This window comes from Glossina fuscipes, unplaced genomic scaffold, assembly GCF_014805625.2.
Source record: "Glossina fuscipes isolate IAEA_lab_2018 unplaced genomic scaffold, Yale_Gfus_2 28, whole genome shotgun sequence".
Lineage (NCBI taxonomy): Eukaryota > Metazoa > Arthropoda > Insecta > Diptera > Glossinidae > Glossina > Glossina fuscipes.
In genome coordinates, this window is record NW_023998423.1 from 14,697,240 (window position 1) to 14,714,252 (window position 17,013).

The 17,013-nt window shown below is 34.0% G+C and overlaps 2 protein-coding genes across 18 annotated transcripts in view; both read right to left on the minus strand.

Moving 5' to 3' along the window:
* LOC119636659 (ryanodine receptor) overlaps positions 1-781 on the minus strand; it is a 60,553-nt gene extending 59,772 nt beyond the window's left edge. For 7 of the 17 annotated variants that reach the window (XM_038032177.1, XM_038032174.1, XM_038032178.1 and 4 more), the window contains exon 1: positions 632-781. In XM_038032177.1, coding sequence (XP_037888105.1) covers positions 632-685 — 54 coding nt within the window. In that variant the 5' untranslated portion in view covers positions 686-781. The remainder of the gene's footprint in view (positions 1-631) is intronic. The other 10 variants (XM_038032171.1, XM_038032168.1, XM_038032172.1 and 7 more) reach the window with 3 other exon arrangements.
* A 6,899-nt stretch (positions 782-7,680) lies between these two features.
* LOC119636662 (60S ribosomal protein L44-like) lies at positions 7,681-8,093 on the minus strand. Its single transcript, XM_038032182.1, has one exon. It carries the CDS (start codon positions 8,081-8,083, stop codon positions 7,769-7,771), a length of 315 nt encoding a protein of 104 aa, XP_037888110.1. The 5' UTR covers positions 8,084-8,093; the 3' UTR covers positions 7,681-7,768.
* Positions 8,094-17,013: the final 8,920 nt, after the last annotated feature.

Sequence of the window (17,013 nt, forward strand, 5' to 3'; positions counted from 1 at the left end):
TGTAGGGAACATAATATTATCGCATTAATTGTCTAAATTTTGAGAATGCCAGTTTAAATGGCTGCAGCTTTAACATGCACATCTCTCCGATTTTAGAAGTTGAAATAACTATTTTGTCGAAAAGTTTCTTAATTATGCGTCAGATGCTTTTTGATTTCATTCTCTGATATGTGATCCGTTATTTCTATGCAATTCAGAGAATTACGTATTGCGTGCACATTTGCATTAGTCGTTGATTGAACTAAAATGTAATTCAACTAAATGACTTACAGTACATTTCTAATTACACTCAGCACCATTTGTGGTGGAAACATATCAAGTTTGTGCAGAGTGATTTATTGTATCATTGGATTCGATAGATGATTCTGATTTAAAGATGTCTATCCGTCTGCTTGTATTATGTCTGCCCATGTATTCCTGTTTTCATCTCCTATCGTATATCTTTTATTCAACCAATAAGTCAACCAATGGACGATTTTTACGCCCAGCCCCCACATAAGTGTTAAGAAAGTGTTCATTTTAACAATTTTTTACATATTTAATAGATTTTAAAAAAAATTCTTTTTGAAAAACGGCATTTTGTAATAGCGCATAAATAAATCTATATTAAGAATTTACTAAATTTACTTACCGTCCTTAAGAATGAAACATCATCCTGCTCGCTTCCTCCTTCCGCTTCAGCCATTTATGTTAATTATTGCAAAGATGACCTTAGTTATTTATAAAACGTTGTAAACAACTTCGCCGAGTGCAACTTACAAAAAAAAAAAAAAAAAAAAAAAACAAAAAGAAGAAAAGTAAACGTGGATACAAATATACTCTGCGTCCCACGCAGAGTAAGTTTATTGACCCTGCTGGTTCAATTTGCAGACAATTTGTACGCTGTTCTTGGCTACAAAACGACTGCTAGCAATAAAACTGAAAATATTAGAACGTAATAAAGAGAATGTAAATATAAATATTTAATGATTCGCATGATCTATCACACAAAAAAATCTATACGCGTCCGATATACAAAAACCGTACATATGCTTATAGATAAAGCGGAAATACCAAAATTTTATTGAATGAATTCGTTACCGATAGAAAAACTCACATAGAATATTTGCCAAGTTATTCACAACGTAATTTTAGTGACGCTAGCCAAATGTGCCTGAATATGCAATATATATAAATATATATATATATATATATATATATGTAACAGTTTGAAAGTCATTGCTAGTAAATGGGTTAGCCTTCACATAGAGAGGAACGTATCTCGTGCTACGGGCAAGACATGCTTTGGCAGAATGCCATGAGCACACGTGCCATTTTGGCATTGTGTTAAAAATTTCATTACGCCTCTTGCATGTTAATACGCATGTTTCTCTCTTTCTTATGGGTTTTGTTTTGATTTTTGCATTCATCCAATTTGTTGTGCTATTGCTTTTATTCTAACATATCGTTTCTCATGCATTTGAATGCAGTTTCTCTTTTACAGATGGATACGATGCTCACTCATTTATTTTGCTCTAATTCTCTTTCGGTGTATCTCTCAATAATTGATGAGATACTGAGAAATACAAATAAATTCCACATACTCACCCATACTATATGTTCGTTCATTCTAACAGTTGTATATATGTTTAATAGAGACGTTGACTGTTGGCCTATTGCCAAAATAATTTAATAATGTTTAATTGCTATTTTTGTCTTTGATTTTGACATGAATTTTTAATAGACTAAACCGGCCGATATGTCTATCAGTTTGAAATGGCTAATTGACAAATCAACAAACAAATAAATTATGTTTGTAACAATATAAACAGCATGATTTAAATGGGATTTAAAATTATTTTCAATGCCCTCCTGGTCTTATTTTAATTCAAAAGCACTAAACTTGTATTGTGTTTAATATTAAATCCACGTTACGTATGAGTTACATGAAATAAATATTTAAGAGAAATTTAAAATTTCTTTTCATAGTTGTGCTTGTTTTTGTGTCACTTTTAGCCACTTTCTTATTGTTAATTAAGTTTGTAGTAATTGCCTTCGCGTTGTTACTTAATGTTAGCCTTATTTCCCATCCTCACTTCTATTTTATCCGGCGTTTTTTCCCACACTTTTGCGTTCTACATATAGTGGATTGCGTAGTGAACCTTTGAATGTGAAGAGAATTTCTTCTTTCTAATCGTTAAATACCCTACACCGCTACTCTGAACATAATTGTTTATTTACTCTCGTAATAAAATACAAAAAAATGTGCCCATCAACCTGGCTAGGTCGAGTAACTTTCAGTAGGCGTCCTTTCATCGCCATTTTTGACTTGATAATCATTTCGGCCTTGCGGCACGTATGGATTCACTTAAGCTCCGCCAACTAGTATTTTAAGACTATAAATAAAAGAGTTACTCCGTCCGAGCATGACTAGTGGTTTCGCTAAGTTTTGCATCAAAAAATGACGACTAATTCTTTCACGGTTTAGAAATTCAGTGACAGGTATCACTATTAACATCTGTCAAACAGTCCATCGTCTTCAGATTTTAAACTCAAACTTTATAAGATGAGTACTTTCCATTCAGGTAACAACGGTAATCTGCTTTACGATATTCTTATCTCACGTCTCAAATCATAAAGCATGCCAAAGATTCTTAATACACGTTTTGTAAAGCTTTTGTAAAACTTATAATATTGATCAACAATTGTTTCATAAAATTGCATTAGTTGCGTTGTTTCATACGGTATCTAAGTGTGTGTATTAAAAGTAATAATTCTCCTCTTCTTATTTTCACTATCGAACTTACGGCTACATTTATTATCATTTTTTTATCTTTCAACAAAGTTTTCAATTTAATATAGACGTTTATAGAAATTTGCATTCGGTTACAATAATTTTAGAGACGTTCTGATCGAATTCTGCTTTATTTCCCAACAAATCGCAAAAATTCTCCGAATATTATGGCTCTCCGAAGTGTAGACATTGCAGATATTTGACAAGTCTAATAAATCATGTAAAACGGGAATTGGATGTATGTGAAAAGTATGATGATTGATAACATGGAATACAAAATAACTTACAGCCGGTCACACGAAAGCGATTAGAATAACAAAGAAAGAGGATAAGTGAACGAAATGCAAACTGCTGGAGGGTTTACCATTAAGGCTATTAGTTAAATTCGTAAACCGTTAAAAAAGCGGCCAAGAAAGGAACGAAAGAAAAGCTTTTGAATTCAACAATCACTAAGCAGATCCATTACAATACGCGCGCAGCCAACCAAAAAATAGAGCTTGCTATTTTACCATGCCGGTTAATAATCCTCAGGGCTGACAAATAAATATAGTCTCTAACAAAAAATGCATAGTAGTTTTAGAAAGTGCCAACTTTCGATACAGGCCTCGCAAAATTTGATGTAATTTCGATCATTTGCTTACGAGTTTCCGTAGTTTTAGTGACAATACTTTTGTTTTTTCAAAACAATGCAAAAGTTGGAATTTCGCGCGTTGCACTTAATGAGAATGAATACCATTCAAGCTGTTATATAATACTCTCATCTAGAACTTCTAAGTGAAACCAATATCAAAGCCGATTAAGTTCTATTTGTATGGAGCATCCTCCTATACTTATAACAAGAAGATATTCGCTGATAGTGCGCAGATGGGCCGCAAGGCAAATACGGAAATGATCACCACATTAGAAATGATAAAGAAAATCCACACAATGTTATTAGATGATCGTTTACTGAACGTGGTGTGGCCAATCTAAGCTAATAGGCATTTGAAAACTTGCTGTGATGTGGTTATAAATTGGGCCATGAGAACATCTAGGTGTAAGGTACATTCCGCATTTGATTGTGCTGAAATAAAAGCAACGTCGCGAGAATGTTTCAATCGAGCTACGAGGAAGCTTTATAACAGGGTGAACTATATGTCCGCTACTTCCCAGCTGCGCGGCAATAACGTTAGAATCTCGTACCAAGAAGACGAAAACTGTTTCACCCGTTGCCAAGGCCATAGCGTCAGTTGCTGAAGATGCAGGCAAAAGTCGAAAACGATGAATTTACGAGTAGTGTGGCAACTTATTGTAGCGTCCGAACGTGGAAGTAAAAAAAGTATTGCATTTGGCTAAAAAGAAAATCCAGTTACACAGAGACATCGCACCAGTTAATACTACTGGGTGGCGATGGTCACAATCAAAGAATTAACTTTTAAGTTATTTTGTTCTGTCGCTATTCAGCAAACGTAACCTACTCGGATAGAAGAAAACGGCTCGATTTGACGATTTGACATAATAAAGAATAAAGAAGAGGTGAAGCCTGCAACTTATGGTTAGTGTGAACACCTAAGGTATTATTAAAATAAATAAGGACGTCAGACCTATTGAAGACGGATGTATCAAGCTAAAGGCAGATTAGGTTGGAAAATAAAAGTTGTTTTGTTTATTAATTCCGGGACGGGTAGGTGTTAAAAGCCTAAAAGTTGCACATATCCTGGTGTTGTAACCGGTCACCACACGTAGGAGCTTTTGACTGTGTTTTCTTATCATGGATTCCGCGGACTTATATCAAATTTGGGATCTTGCGCACAATGAATCGTAATAATGATAAATTACAACCGTGCTACAAAACAAATAAGAGGATTATGTTCGGCCGCGACCGAACCTTTTATATCCATTACCGTTATCTATCTACATTTACTATCCAGGTTTTTTATTCGATACCGATTCGGTGGGGATTATGGAGGCAAAATTAATTCACCACGTCCCGCCAGCGATATTTAATTTAGAGTAAACACACCTAGTTCGTCGTCTTTTGCTCTTCAAGTTCTTTTATATGATACACAATTGATTATATTGATAAGAAAAAACGAATCCTCAACTTTGTGGGGTCCACCATTTATATCTATTTTAAAATTGATCCATTTTTAGACAGATAATATATATCGTCAAGTGAAGAATGTACAGAATAATTTTCAAAATTATGTCTCGGTTACCTTATGAGCAATAAGCAGAAAATGTAAAAAAAATAAGGAAACAAAAATTTGACCAGTTATAACTTTATGTGGGCGTGGCGGATTTTCTCCAATTTTTATATAGATAGTAAGGACCGCCATAAATTAAATAAAAAAAATTTCATGCTTCTGCCTTTCATAATTTGCGAGTAATTTTCGCTCGGAGAGACAGATTTTATGGGCGTCTGGTCACATATTCAATACCAACCTGGCTGTAAAAAGTTCCAATGCTTTTGCCAAATTTAAAGCCGATAAATTCATTTTGACGAACCGACAGATAGACGGACATACGGGCTTACTTAAACCGGTTTAGAATTTAATGCTGGTCAAGACTATCTGTATTTTATGGGATCAATGAAACATGCTTTTCGGTGTTGCAGACAAAATGAACATACTACCCGTCCTTCGATGACAGGTTGAACAAGATTGTTAGGTTCAGATGTCCATAAAACGAAAATGCCTGTGGCTAACTTCAAGGGTCAGGCTAATAGCAAGCGTCTAAGTAGAAACTGGCGTCCGCCCTCTTGTCCACGAGACAATAAGATGTTCTCGAAGCCGTATGTAAAATTCTTTTTTTCTACTTGGCAATCACGGCTAGTTGACATTTTTGAGGTTTGTTCACATATATATATATATATATATATATATATATATATATATATATTTGTTTATATATATATATGTATATATATATATAAATATATATATGCCTGTATATATTGTGTGAAAACTGTACAAAACTCCGTTCATGTGAAGTACGCACAAATGAAAAAATTCATAAACAAAGCAACCATCGTATTAAAATCCGAAATCCGAATAAAGTTAACTTTAAACTGCAATTATTACCGCAGACCGCTACTGGTTAACAACTAAGCGAATTTACAAACATGCACGCGTATCCAAGCTCACACTAGCTGGTTAAACTTGTGTGGGTGTTGTTGATATGGTCAATTATGTTCATATGTATTGTATGTATGTATGTAAGTATGCGCGAGAAAAAAGAAAAAAAAAAAAAAAAAAAAAAAGAAAAAACACTGCATTAGGTGTTGTGCAATAAAGTTTGAGTTAATTTTGGTATAAACACTATGTTGAGCATGTTGTTATGTAAGTGTTATTGCAGTCTTTAACCACTGTTAAAACCACATGTTTCCGTTTTTGTGCAGGCAACGCGTTTTATAAATACTACATATGTACGTGGGTATGTGGAACGAATCATTAATCGAATGAATGCATACATATAGCATAGTATGGGCTGCATATACTCTTTGTGAATAATTTTGATAGTACCACACAATTGTAATTATTCAAAAACATTTACGTATTCAAATATTTAAAGAACAAATCTAGCATACACGAAATCCAAAATTATTTAAATTCGTTGGAAATTGTTGCAATTTGTTGGTATTTTTCTCACTACGCTATACAAAAATTGTAGTACACTTGTAAATGCCTGAATTGTATGTTCATGTCATATAGTGATTTAAAGTTTCTGTTCACGGAATATAAATTTAAATGCACACCTATCAGCAGGAAAATGCATTAAGTTTCTGGTTCCGATTAAAATCGCATAATGAAGAAAGAGAACGCTTTTTGGCCAGAAAGTAATAAATTGAATGATGCAGAAGAGAAAATCTCTTTACGAAATTTTTCCAAAAATTGGTCTAATCCCGAAGAAATTTTGTAAGGAAAAATCGATACTCTTAGATAAAAGAAATGGATCAACACTACTAAAGTCAAGTGCGCAGATTACGTTTTATCTTGGATGAATATGAATTGGTCCTGTAATCAATATTATTGATCAATATTGTTAAGTGAAGATTGCTGTATACAATAAGTTCTGTATTCATATTAGTATATAAGTTTACATTAGCGTTGTGTGCTGTCACTAAGCAGAGTGTTGTCGACATTATAAATTCAAGGCATGACGTCGGCACTTCAATAAGATGTAAATATTAAAAATGACGCAAATTAAAGTTCTGCGAGTAATCGCTGCCTATAGCTAGTATTTTATCCGCACTGCATCTTTGCTCCTTTGTCTAGTGCTACCTAATGCAGCAGGTGGGTGGTTTCATTGTTGTTGTATCTCATTCTCCCATTGTCTTTTTTCTCTCTGTGTTGGATTGTCGGTTCCGATCGACGAGTCCGTACTGACTATCATTACAAGAATTTGTACGTGTTAACGCCCAATGCGAGTAAACTGTAGATTTTCCGCATGAGAAATTCCTAATGAGAAGCGGACATCGTTCCACTAGACTTTTTGGTCGCCCAAATCGGATTTTCTGTTATTATTGTGATCGTCCTTATCCCCGATATCGTCTTTTTGATATCCTACACGGGGAAAAGTTTGCAGCGTGACAGCTTTGGCGAACTTTGCACCTTTTATGAACGGGCAAGATATTCTAATTAAGGTATGAGCAGCATGCTGAAGTTGTTCGTACTTCGCGACAATTTTCGTTTACATGTTTAGGTGACCTTCTACGCTTTTAACGCTTCTCGTTCTCCTACTACTATTATACCTATGTTTTGAGGCTGTATAGTTTTCTCTGTGTAGGATATTTTTTTTTTTTTTTTTTTTTTTTTTTTTTTTTTTTTTTTTTTTTTTACTTTACGAGAAGAAGTTGATAAACAAGTATACCCTTGTGTTTCTTCTTCTTCCTTCGGGTAAATCTCTGTTTCTCGTATTTTCTAATACCTTTTCGCAAAAATTATTACAATTTTTACAACTAACATGACGAACTACGTTTAGAAGCGGTAAAAAAAAGAGGTCGTATAACCAAATTTAGAATTGAATCATTTGTCCTTTTCGTTTTTTATCGCCACCCAATTCGAAATGTTTACAACGCTTTAATGGAGTTTGTTTGCGGTGTTTGCATTCTGTGCATTCCATACGGAAGACAATCTTTTTAGTAGTTTTAGCCTTCTTCCGGAACATGGGTTTTGTTTGACCACCGAGGCCCTGTTGTTTTCTATCATAACGACGTCTACCCTGTGCGCTTTTTCGCTCTTTCGACTTCTTATATTGAGTTATTTTATGCAACTTGTGACACTTACACTTTTTGCAGAAGGTGCGACGCTGTTTCGGCACGTTTACCATTTTGACGATTTTCTTTTCCCAAAGTATTGACAAGCAAGATCGTCGCGAACCAAAAAGATAAAACTTCTTTCCCTGAAATGCAGCTAGAACGGAGTTAAGAGTTCTTCCCAAATTGAACACGCAGTCTTTACTAGATGTTTCCTTTAAATTGCAGATTCATTAAAATTATTTTATTCAAAGGCTTTGTGTACTACATTCTAGCAACAAATATTGTAATTAACTCATTTTTCGAGACTATCGTTTAAAGAACCCACCTTTGAGTATCTTCATTAGAATCAAAGAGAGAATGAGCCAACGATTGAAATGAAAAACGGAGCCTATTCCACCTGAACGTTAGTGTTTGCGCTTTATCTAGTGAAGAGGTGTGTTGGAAAAGCTTATTAAATACTACTGATCGTCATAATCATTGAGCTCTAGTTTCTGGAGATCTACAAGTTCCTTAAGCCTATATTGTGGCGTTTTTCGCCTTTCATATTATGTCGTGTTAATTTTTTTTCATGACAATCACTTGACAATTACTTCAGATTAAACCTGAAAATGGCAATTCTTACAAACTATTCGTCATTGACATAAAGTTCCAAATTTTCAAAATCGGAAAAAACTGTATTATTATTATTATAGAGATAGAGCCAGAGAATAAATTTGCGATTAATGTATTAAAGCACTAGCATCTAAAGCTATCGGCTTTATTAAAAACTCTAACTCACTTGAGATTTGGACTCACGGCCATTGGAGTTGCTGGTCGAGATTCTTGCCTACTCGGCCGCTCAGGCGGATAAGATTATATTTAAAAGCTTGAATATGTCTATAATTCTTTCTATGTGTCTACATATATAGAGTACATGCCTCCTAGAGTAGAAAATCCCAATTAAGTCTTTTCCTGATATAATTTTTTTAAAACAATTTTTATTATTGTAGCCTGCCTGCCTGGCTAGAACAGGATATTAGTACCAAAATGATTTTTATTGACTAAAATATCTTTTTATATTTAAGTCTTGTAATATGATTACAAAGTTTTCAGCATGTCTTTTCAGATGTATGTTAAATGTCTGTCCCTATAATATTGTTTTGAATTTATTGGTAGCAATTTCGGAGATAATGTGATAGGAATTGTCACAGTTGAAAATGGTTTGGATCCAATAATAATCACCGTCACTGGACAAGTAAAACCCTACTTTTGTAAAAAGTCATTGTTGAAGAAAAATTTCCCACTTTTAATATTTCTTGACGAAAATATCATACTGCCTGCCATACTGAATAAACGTAGAAAATTTGTATTGGATTGAATCATTTTTTGAATCCTTCTGATATAAACGTTCTTACAAATAACTTTTAACTTTTATGTGGCGAAAAGAAATAATTTTTGGTACTCTATCATGAAAGTTTATGTAAAGTGATATTTTGACAGTTGACTTTGCGGTGATAACCTTGAACTTCATAAGCCTTGTTTTTAGGAACCTTCTTCAGAGCTTCTTATAAAAAGTATATCTCCATGTGATAACATAATTTTATTATGCTGAAGATAGATGAAGGAATTGTCTTCCTTGAAGGCAATGCTTTACGATGTTCTGTAGTATAAAAAAAGGTGTTTTAAGAGAAACACATTTGCACGTTTTCTCTACAAGACTCTTTTATTTGCAATCAATTGGTTTAAGGGTAGAACTATATACATTTGACTTCGGCGAAACCCGCAACTCTAATATTTTTTTTCGACTCAAATCTTTTTTGTCCGACTGGATCTGCCTTCCGCAAATAGTCTATTTATATACCTTTTTACAAGCCTATTACTTAAGTTCATGGCTTCATTTTTAATCCGTTAACGTGCGTGTCCCCTAAACGTTTTCCTCGGCCGGCAGCTGCATAACGCACCGCAAATGTGCACTTGGGTTTCTCCTCTCTAGGGAATTTATTTTTTGGGAAAATCAATTATTTGGATTTGGGATTTCCGTAGCGATATTATAGATTGTGTGAGTCAAATAAGGTCAGACCGAGCGTGATCTGGCAACTACGAAATTGGTTTAATTTCTTAGAAACCTGAATAAAAACAGAAACGGCACTCAGATCCTATTTTGAAAATCTTCCATTCACCTCAAAATATATGAGGGTAAAGATAAATTCGAACTTAAGTGGCAAAGACATTCACAAACTCTATTAACGGAGCTCTGTGAACACCGTAACAGAGCTCTGTTAACTAGCTAGGATAAAATTATGCTTGGATTTAAAAGCCTACTCCGTTCAAATTATAAAGCGTAAGATATTGTTACGAAAATCCCAAATTCAGTTAAATGTCAGCAAAGTAATTTTCGTAAGAATAAATTCCCTAAAGAAGGGAAAACCAAATGAGCATTCGCAGGCGCCTCATGCAGCTGCAGGCCAATGAAAACGATTAGTGGAAAGGCAAACAGGTAAAAGCTAAGTGCATATTCGCAGGCTCGTCATGCAGGTGCAGGCCGATGGAAACGATTAGAGGAAAAACCAGGCTGGGAATAGACCATAACCATAAATTTAGGTATAGTAACATTCTTGTAAAATTGTATATAAATCGAATATTTGTGAAAAGTAGAGTTAGTATGACAAGAACGTAGAAGTTGAGAGTACGGCCAAAATAAATTGTAAATAAATATTCCTACTGTTGTGAAAGACAAAGTAGTAAAATAAAAGAACTTTGAAGTGCATTTCTCTTGATCAAAATATCTACGATCTAGTGATACGGACTGTATCTTGTAGAAAGCAAATTTGATAACAATATATTTGTGTGTATACCTACCTCATAAAGGTGCACACCTCAAAGATTGGAAGTGCCTTTTAAACAACCCGAAGAAATTCAATTTTGCTTTTGAAAGTATTTTTACCGAATTTTTGGAATTTGACAGCTATGTAATCATAAACAGACCGCGGAAAAATGAGTCAATTTGAGACTGTAATGCAACCAAACCAGAAGATTTCTACGCTATTTACTTACATCACGTGAATTTATATGAAAATACTTTTCAAAAAAGCTAAAGAAATTCAAATTTTCCTTTTCGAAAGTATTTTTCTTAAATTTTCAGCATTTTACATGTAAGAAATGGGAATTGGTAAAAATATTTCAAAAAAGATGAATTCAAATTTATTTAGCTTGTTTGAAAAGCATTTTCAGAGAGATTTTTTAAATGGGAAGACAAGTATCTTCCGTTTCCTAATTTGGAAGGAGTATGTTTCCAATTCCGATCTTGATCTCAATTACCTAACAGCTCTCCGAGAGCGTTTACAGAGGTCTGCTAAGAAAGTTGGTAAGAGTCTTTGCTAGCTAAACTCACATCTTCTCGGAACATTATGTTCTCCAATGGTTAAAGAACGCTAAGCTATTATCAATTAATAAATAAACCATTTTTTCCAACTCCAATAGAGTTTTTTAATAACTCGTTCGTAATTACGGCTGTTGTCTACAAAAAAATCTCGACTTGGCAAAGATGCTTTTATGATTACACTACTAGTCTTTAATTTAGTTAATCAATTAATTTATGTAAGGGTAGTGAGGTTTCTTCATCTCTCAGTTAATGTAACCCCAGGCTTAATGGAATAACTTGGTTACTTCCATAATTTTGAAAAATGTTTTTTTTTTTTTCTTTTGAAAAAATTTTATATTATGTCAGTTTTTCTGCGAGATTAACTGCAAGTCCAGTTAAGCTGAAATTATAAAAGCATTTACACGGTACGTTTCAGATATTTCTTTGTTTCCGTGTTTGTGCAATGGATTTATTATTCCAAGAAGTATATCCCTAACGCGCACAGGAAATAATAATGTATTCAAATATAAACATATATACATATATACATGTATATGTGCGCGTGTGTATATGCATTGAATATTTAATGGTCAACTGTGCGAATTGTGTTTACGTTTCTTGTTACATTACATTGTGTACGTTTTAAAAAGCTGGTTTTCTCGCTAATACTGTTTCTTTATGATTCCTTGCTGACCCAATTCTTATTGTAGAGCAGTGGTTTACTTTTCCATTGTTCAGTTTGGGGTAAGTTTGTTAAATAAAAAAAAAAAAAAAAGTGTTGTTATATGCGTACTTTTTAACTGCTTCCATTTGGTTTGCGGATTGTCGGCGCTGATGTTATTCTTTCAATTGTTGTAGTTGTAGTTGTAGTCGTAGATTGAATATGTTTTTAATTCAACGCGATATGCTAAAACTCAACACTCGAGTTAACAAAGCAAATATTATTTCAAAGCATTTAACCATTCGTTCACTCATTCATTCCCTCTCTGTAAATGTAAATAAAAAAGTAAAGTGTATGTCTAATGATGGAATGAGCTGAAGCGCTAGAGACAGAAAGACAGAGAGAGAGAGAGAGAGAGAGAGAGTGAGCAAGAGGGTAAGAGAATATTGTGTAATGTAACCGAAGCTATAAAATGGTTTTCTGCAGATGTACATTCATACATATATATGAATTTTCGATACCCCGTTGGGTATAAAGTTGATGTTTTTGTTTGTTTTTGTACGCTTTTGCACAATTGTTCAGTTAATGGGTAGAAATCACGGTTATAAACATCATAAAATGTGATGTGTTTTTGATTCAAATCAACAATGATTACATCTGGCTGCTTCAATCAGCAGAGCAACAGTAAAAAAATAAAAAAAAAAAGGAATACCAGCAAAGAAGGCAAGAAAGAATTGGGTTAGTGTGGTAATTGTTTTGTTGCATAGCAATTTACTTATACATATAGACAAAAAACATACACATACACACACACACACACACACACACACACACACACACATGTACATAAAAATTCACTAGTAATAAGCAGACGAAACTAGTATCCATGGTATGCACACATGCAGAGCTATAAGTAAAAAGCAAACTCTATACACTTTTCGTTGCCTGTCCTGAATTTAGGATATGCAATTATTATAAGTGTTAAGAGAGTAGAAGAGACGATGAGCGGCTAAGAGCGGGTAGGACAGACGGTCGACCTATTTTTCTGCTTAACGTCTCATCATTGTCGTTTTTTTTTTTTTTTTTAATATTCAATCATCTGTATGTAAGTATGCGCGTAAACATGAAATTGAAATATAAGAGAATAAAAAAAAAAGAAAAAAAAAAAAAAAACCGAAACAAGATATTCTGCTGACATCACGAGGTTGTTGACTTACTGTTATGATAGATGAGAGGTAGTAAAAACGGATGATTGAATGACATTGGTAAATACTGTTGTGCATGCCTTTGTATGTTTGTGTGTGTGTGTGTGTGTGTGTGTGTGTCGTTGTCAATTTGTCACCTTAGTTACTTGACTCATTAATATTATTGTTGTGGGAAAACAAAGTTTTCATACGCAAATGTCAAAGTTTCTGAGAAACCCCTTAAGTGCAGACAGTAACCTCGTTTATGTATGTATTTGCGTTAAGAATAAATGCATACCTGCATGCATGGATGGCATGGATGCATGGATGCATACTTGCATAATATTATGCATGAATATGTTCATGTTTGCCGCTCTGTGTAATAACATATGTTTATGATCAATTAACTGACATTACTTTAGAGCTAATCAATCAATCAATGCTATCGTGTAAAACTATTGCTATTTTGTAAGTGTAACTAAGCACATACTATACTATATTGTATTATACTCGGCTATACGAACAAGAACAAGCACATTCGAGCATGTATTCATAAAGATTACGATGATGACAACGATGGTGGTGACGATGACGACGATGATGATGATAATGATGATGATGATGATTAGGATGATAATAAATTTGAGTGAAATACATTTTCAAGTCTCACTATTGCCAGTCAAATACACACACAATTAATACCACAAGATATTTGCATAAAGATATCTATATTTTGCCAGCAACGATAACGGAAAATCCAAACATACCTTTACCTATACCGCTTTCAATACCTATTTATTCTTAACAATCCCGGCATATGCATAAAACTCATTGAAATTTAATTGAAATGAAATTCTATTAGCGCGCTTGTACTTGTTTGTTAAAGAGTAAGATTTCGGTGGCGACAACTAACAGCAGCATCAACAAATTACTATAATTACTTTATAATTTTCAATTCACATAATTAACAAACGCTCGGGGTGCAATTATGTACGTGTACGTGTTTCCACTAATAATACAAATCTTAATTAAAGTAATAATTGCCTGCAGTTGCTGGTGATGATTACGTAAGTGCTTATGCTTGTCAATGCACATACATTTCATGTATGAAACTTTAAAAAAAAACACTAAATACATATCTCTCACCAATAAAACGGTTTAAGGACATGTCTGTAAATACCGTACATTAAAAGCAAGAGTAAAATGTTATTTTATTTCGTCCGAATACTTTAACGTCCATAAGTGATAGTTTGCGCTAAAATAGACAAAGTTCTCAATAAATTATGTTAACGACGCCATTTCCTCGTTTCTATGAAGGATAGAAATAATGTTACAACAATTACACAGTTAACAGAAAAAGTATCCACGAAACTTATCCGTTTTTCTAGTAAATGAAGTCTTATAAAATGTGGAAAGCAAAAAGCAGATTTTCGATCCTTTATCCGCCAATGTCACAAAGCAAATAGGGCTTATGCAACTGGCAATTGACGGAGAGATTAAAAATAATTCACAAGACAGATGTACAACAGGTGTAAGGATTAACCAAAAAATCAGGATTAAAACGGATATTGGTCACTTGCTTTCAAAAGGATATAGAACGAGAGTATCTGTCTAAGGCAAAGTCAGTTCAATTGCTGTAATCATACGAAGAAGTCCATAAAAAGCATTGAGACGTTACAAACATAAGTTTGTCTAAACAATTTCTTTGCAGGTAGATCTTCTATAAAATCGCAGTATGTGGATAATAAGGTAAAGTAGTAAGAAGGCATTTTAGTTAAGAAGCTCTACCTCTTTCATGTAATTTCTTTTAACTTAGGAAAAAGAAAAACTCAAAATATATAAAACAACTACGACACTACCCGTTAAGCTAAAAATTCGTAATGGAAAACCTATCAATTATCCTTGGATATGTCCGCAAATTTCCGGTTGACGTCATAGAATGTTTAAGAAATACTTCTTATTCATCACTTGCCCTCGTGGAAGCAATGTAAAATATAGGGCACTGCAAAGGTCCTACTTTTGTTGTTATGGCATCACTCCAAAAATACAATTAACAGAGATTTACAAAATCATATTTTCGACCATCGCATTTCGACGTTTTAGACGTGAACTTGAACTTTTGCGAAATGTTGGTAGATCTATGATATCATGTTTTCGGCGACTGGATTCGACGTTTTTTTTTTTTGAACAAATTTGAATTCTTGCGAAATTTTGATAAAGTCCCGGGAAGTCCTGCCTTCAACGATCTGATTTTGATGTTTCTAGGTATGATAGGTAGAGGGTAGAGAGATAGAGAGTTTGAGAAATCTTTAGAGCCCTATTTTCATTGCTCTTTTTTTTGACGGACTTGGGCTCTTTTGGAAAATTTGTAGTCGCTTGAGGTATTACGTCTTTGCCGACCGTCTTTCGATGGTTATGAATAAAGCCTGAAAGCGGAAACTATTGTGAAATATTGATAGAAGCTCTAGAAATCATGATTGCAACGATCCGCAATATTTTGGCAGAGATTCCAGCAAGCATATCAGCAGTGGTCTTTTCGCAAAACACTGATAAGAAATTTTACATATCGAACAAATGAAGTGTTACAGAGTATCGTTAGTGAGCGGACTATTCTTCAGCAATCCCTTGACTTTGCGCTCGTTTTTTGTTGTTTGTAGCTATTGAAGACACACCGGAAAGCAGTGAGGTTTGGCTTTGAATTTTCGTTTTGTCATATTTGATTCGTTTTGCAGCTTTTCCAGCGAATCAAATCTATTTTGTTTAATTTTCATATTATCTTTCCAATGGAATCTAACATATATCTCGCGTTTTGCTTATGGTGGATGATTCTCCCTCAATATTTTTATGGAATTTCAATCCAGGCTTTCCCATGTATTGAAGCACACATTTTATTTCATGCTTGGTATGTGGCCATTGACAGCGTAGATATATGACAATTTGTGGTAAGATCCGGTAAGTTTATCAGATAGAGACAAAAGTCTCGAGATGCAAGCATTGTTAAATCCGCGGAGAGGTTAATTCAGGCCAAGCATTTTTATATTGTAGTCTAACGAGGCGTATGTCCTCTTTTTATAGAGAAGGGATTAATTCAGTTATGCCCCTTACAATATGCTTTAATGGCGGAAATACAAAGTATTAGTTCTTTACTAATAGACTTCATTTAATTAAGATAACATAATAATCAAACGAAAATTAACATGAAAAACTCCGGATCGATTTATTCTTCTAGAGATGATTTTACGATGGAAAGTCATTCGGATTTGCACGTCGATCAACTATACGCATACACAGTGGTAATAATCTACGCGGACAATTAGGCCAGTGAGTCAGTTTGAAATGGTCTTTCAATTCGCTTAGCATTACGTGAGTGTCTTGCGTTAGTCTGTTCTGAAAAGACCCTTAAATTGAATGATATCCAAAATATGCAGAACTGTTGCTAGAATATCATAAGTATTGAAATTTAGGGATATTTCTATATAGTGCTCTTGGTTTATTGGCCCCTCACTGAGCCTATCATGGAGCCTAGGACGTTTTGTCTGTGCGCAAACATATGCTTGATCACTGAAGGTCGAAACGAATTTGCATCTTGACACTTGTTGAGCCAACCTCTATTGAAAACTGTTATCCGCAGCATGATTTTATTATATTATTGCAGTAATAAATTCTAATTTCTTCATGTGGCAGTTATTCCATGTTAAGGCGATATCTAAGATTCTCATTCCCTCATACCATCAGATTCATTCTATTTTTTTGTGATTTTTCGACTTCACTTGCGATTCCAGGTATTATAGCTGAAATCATGACAAATTACACTGT

What these genes read in the sequence shown, in the direction of transcription:
- LOC119636662 (XM_038032182.1), bottom strand. Translation starts at nt 8,083, where the DNA reads ATGGTAAACGTGCCGAAACAGCGTCGCACCTTCTGCAAAAAGTGTAAG.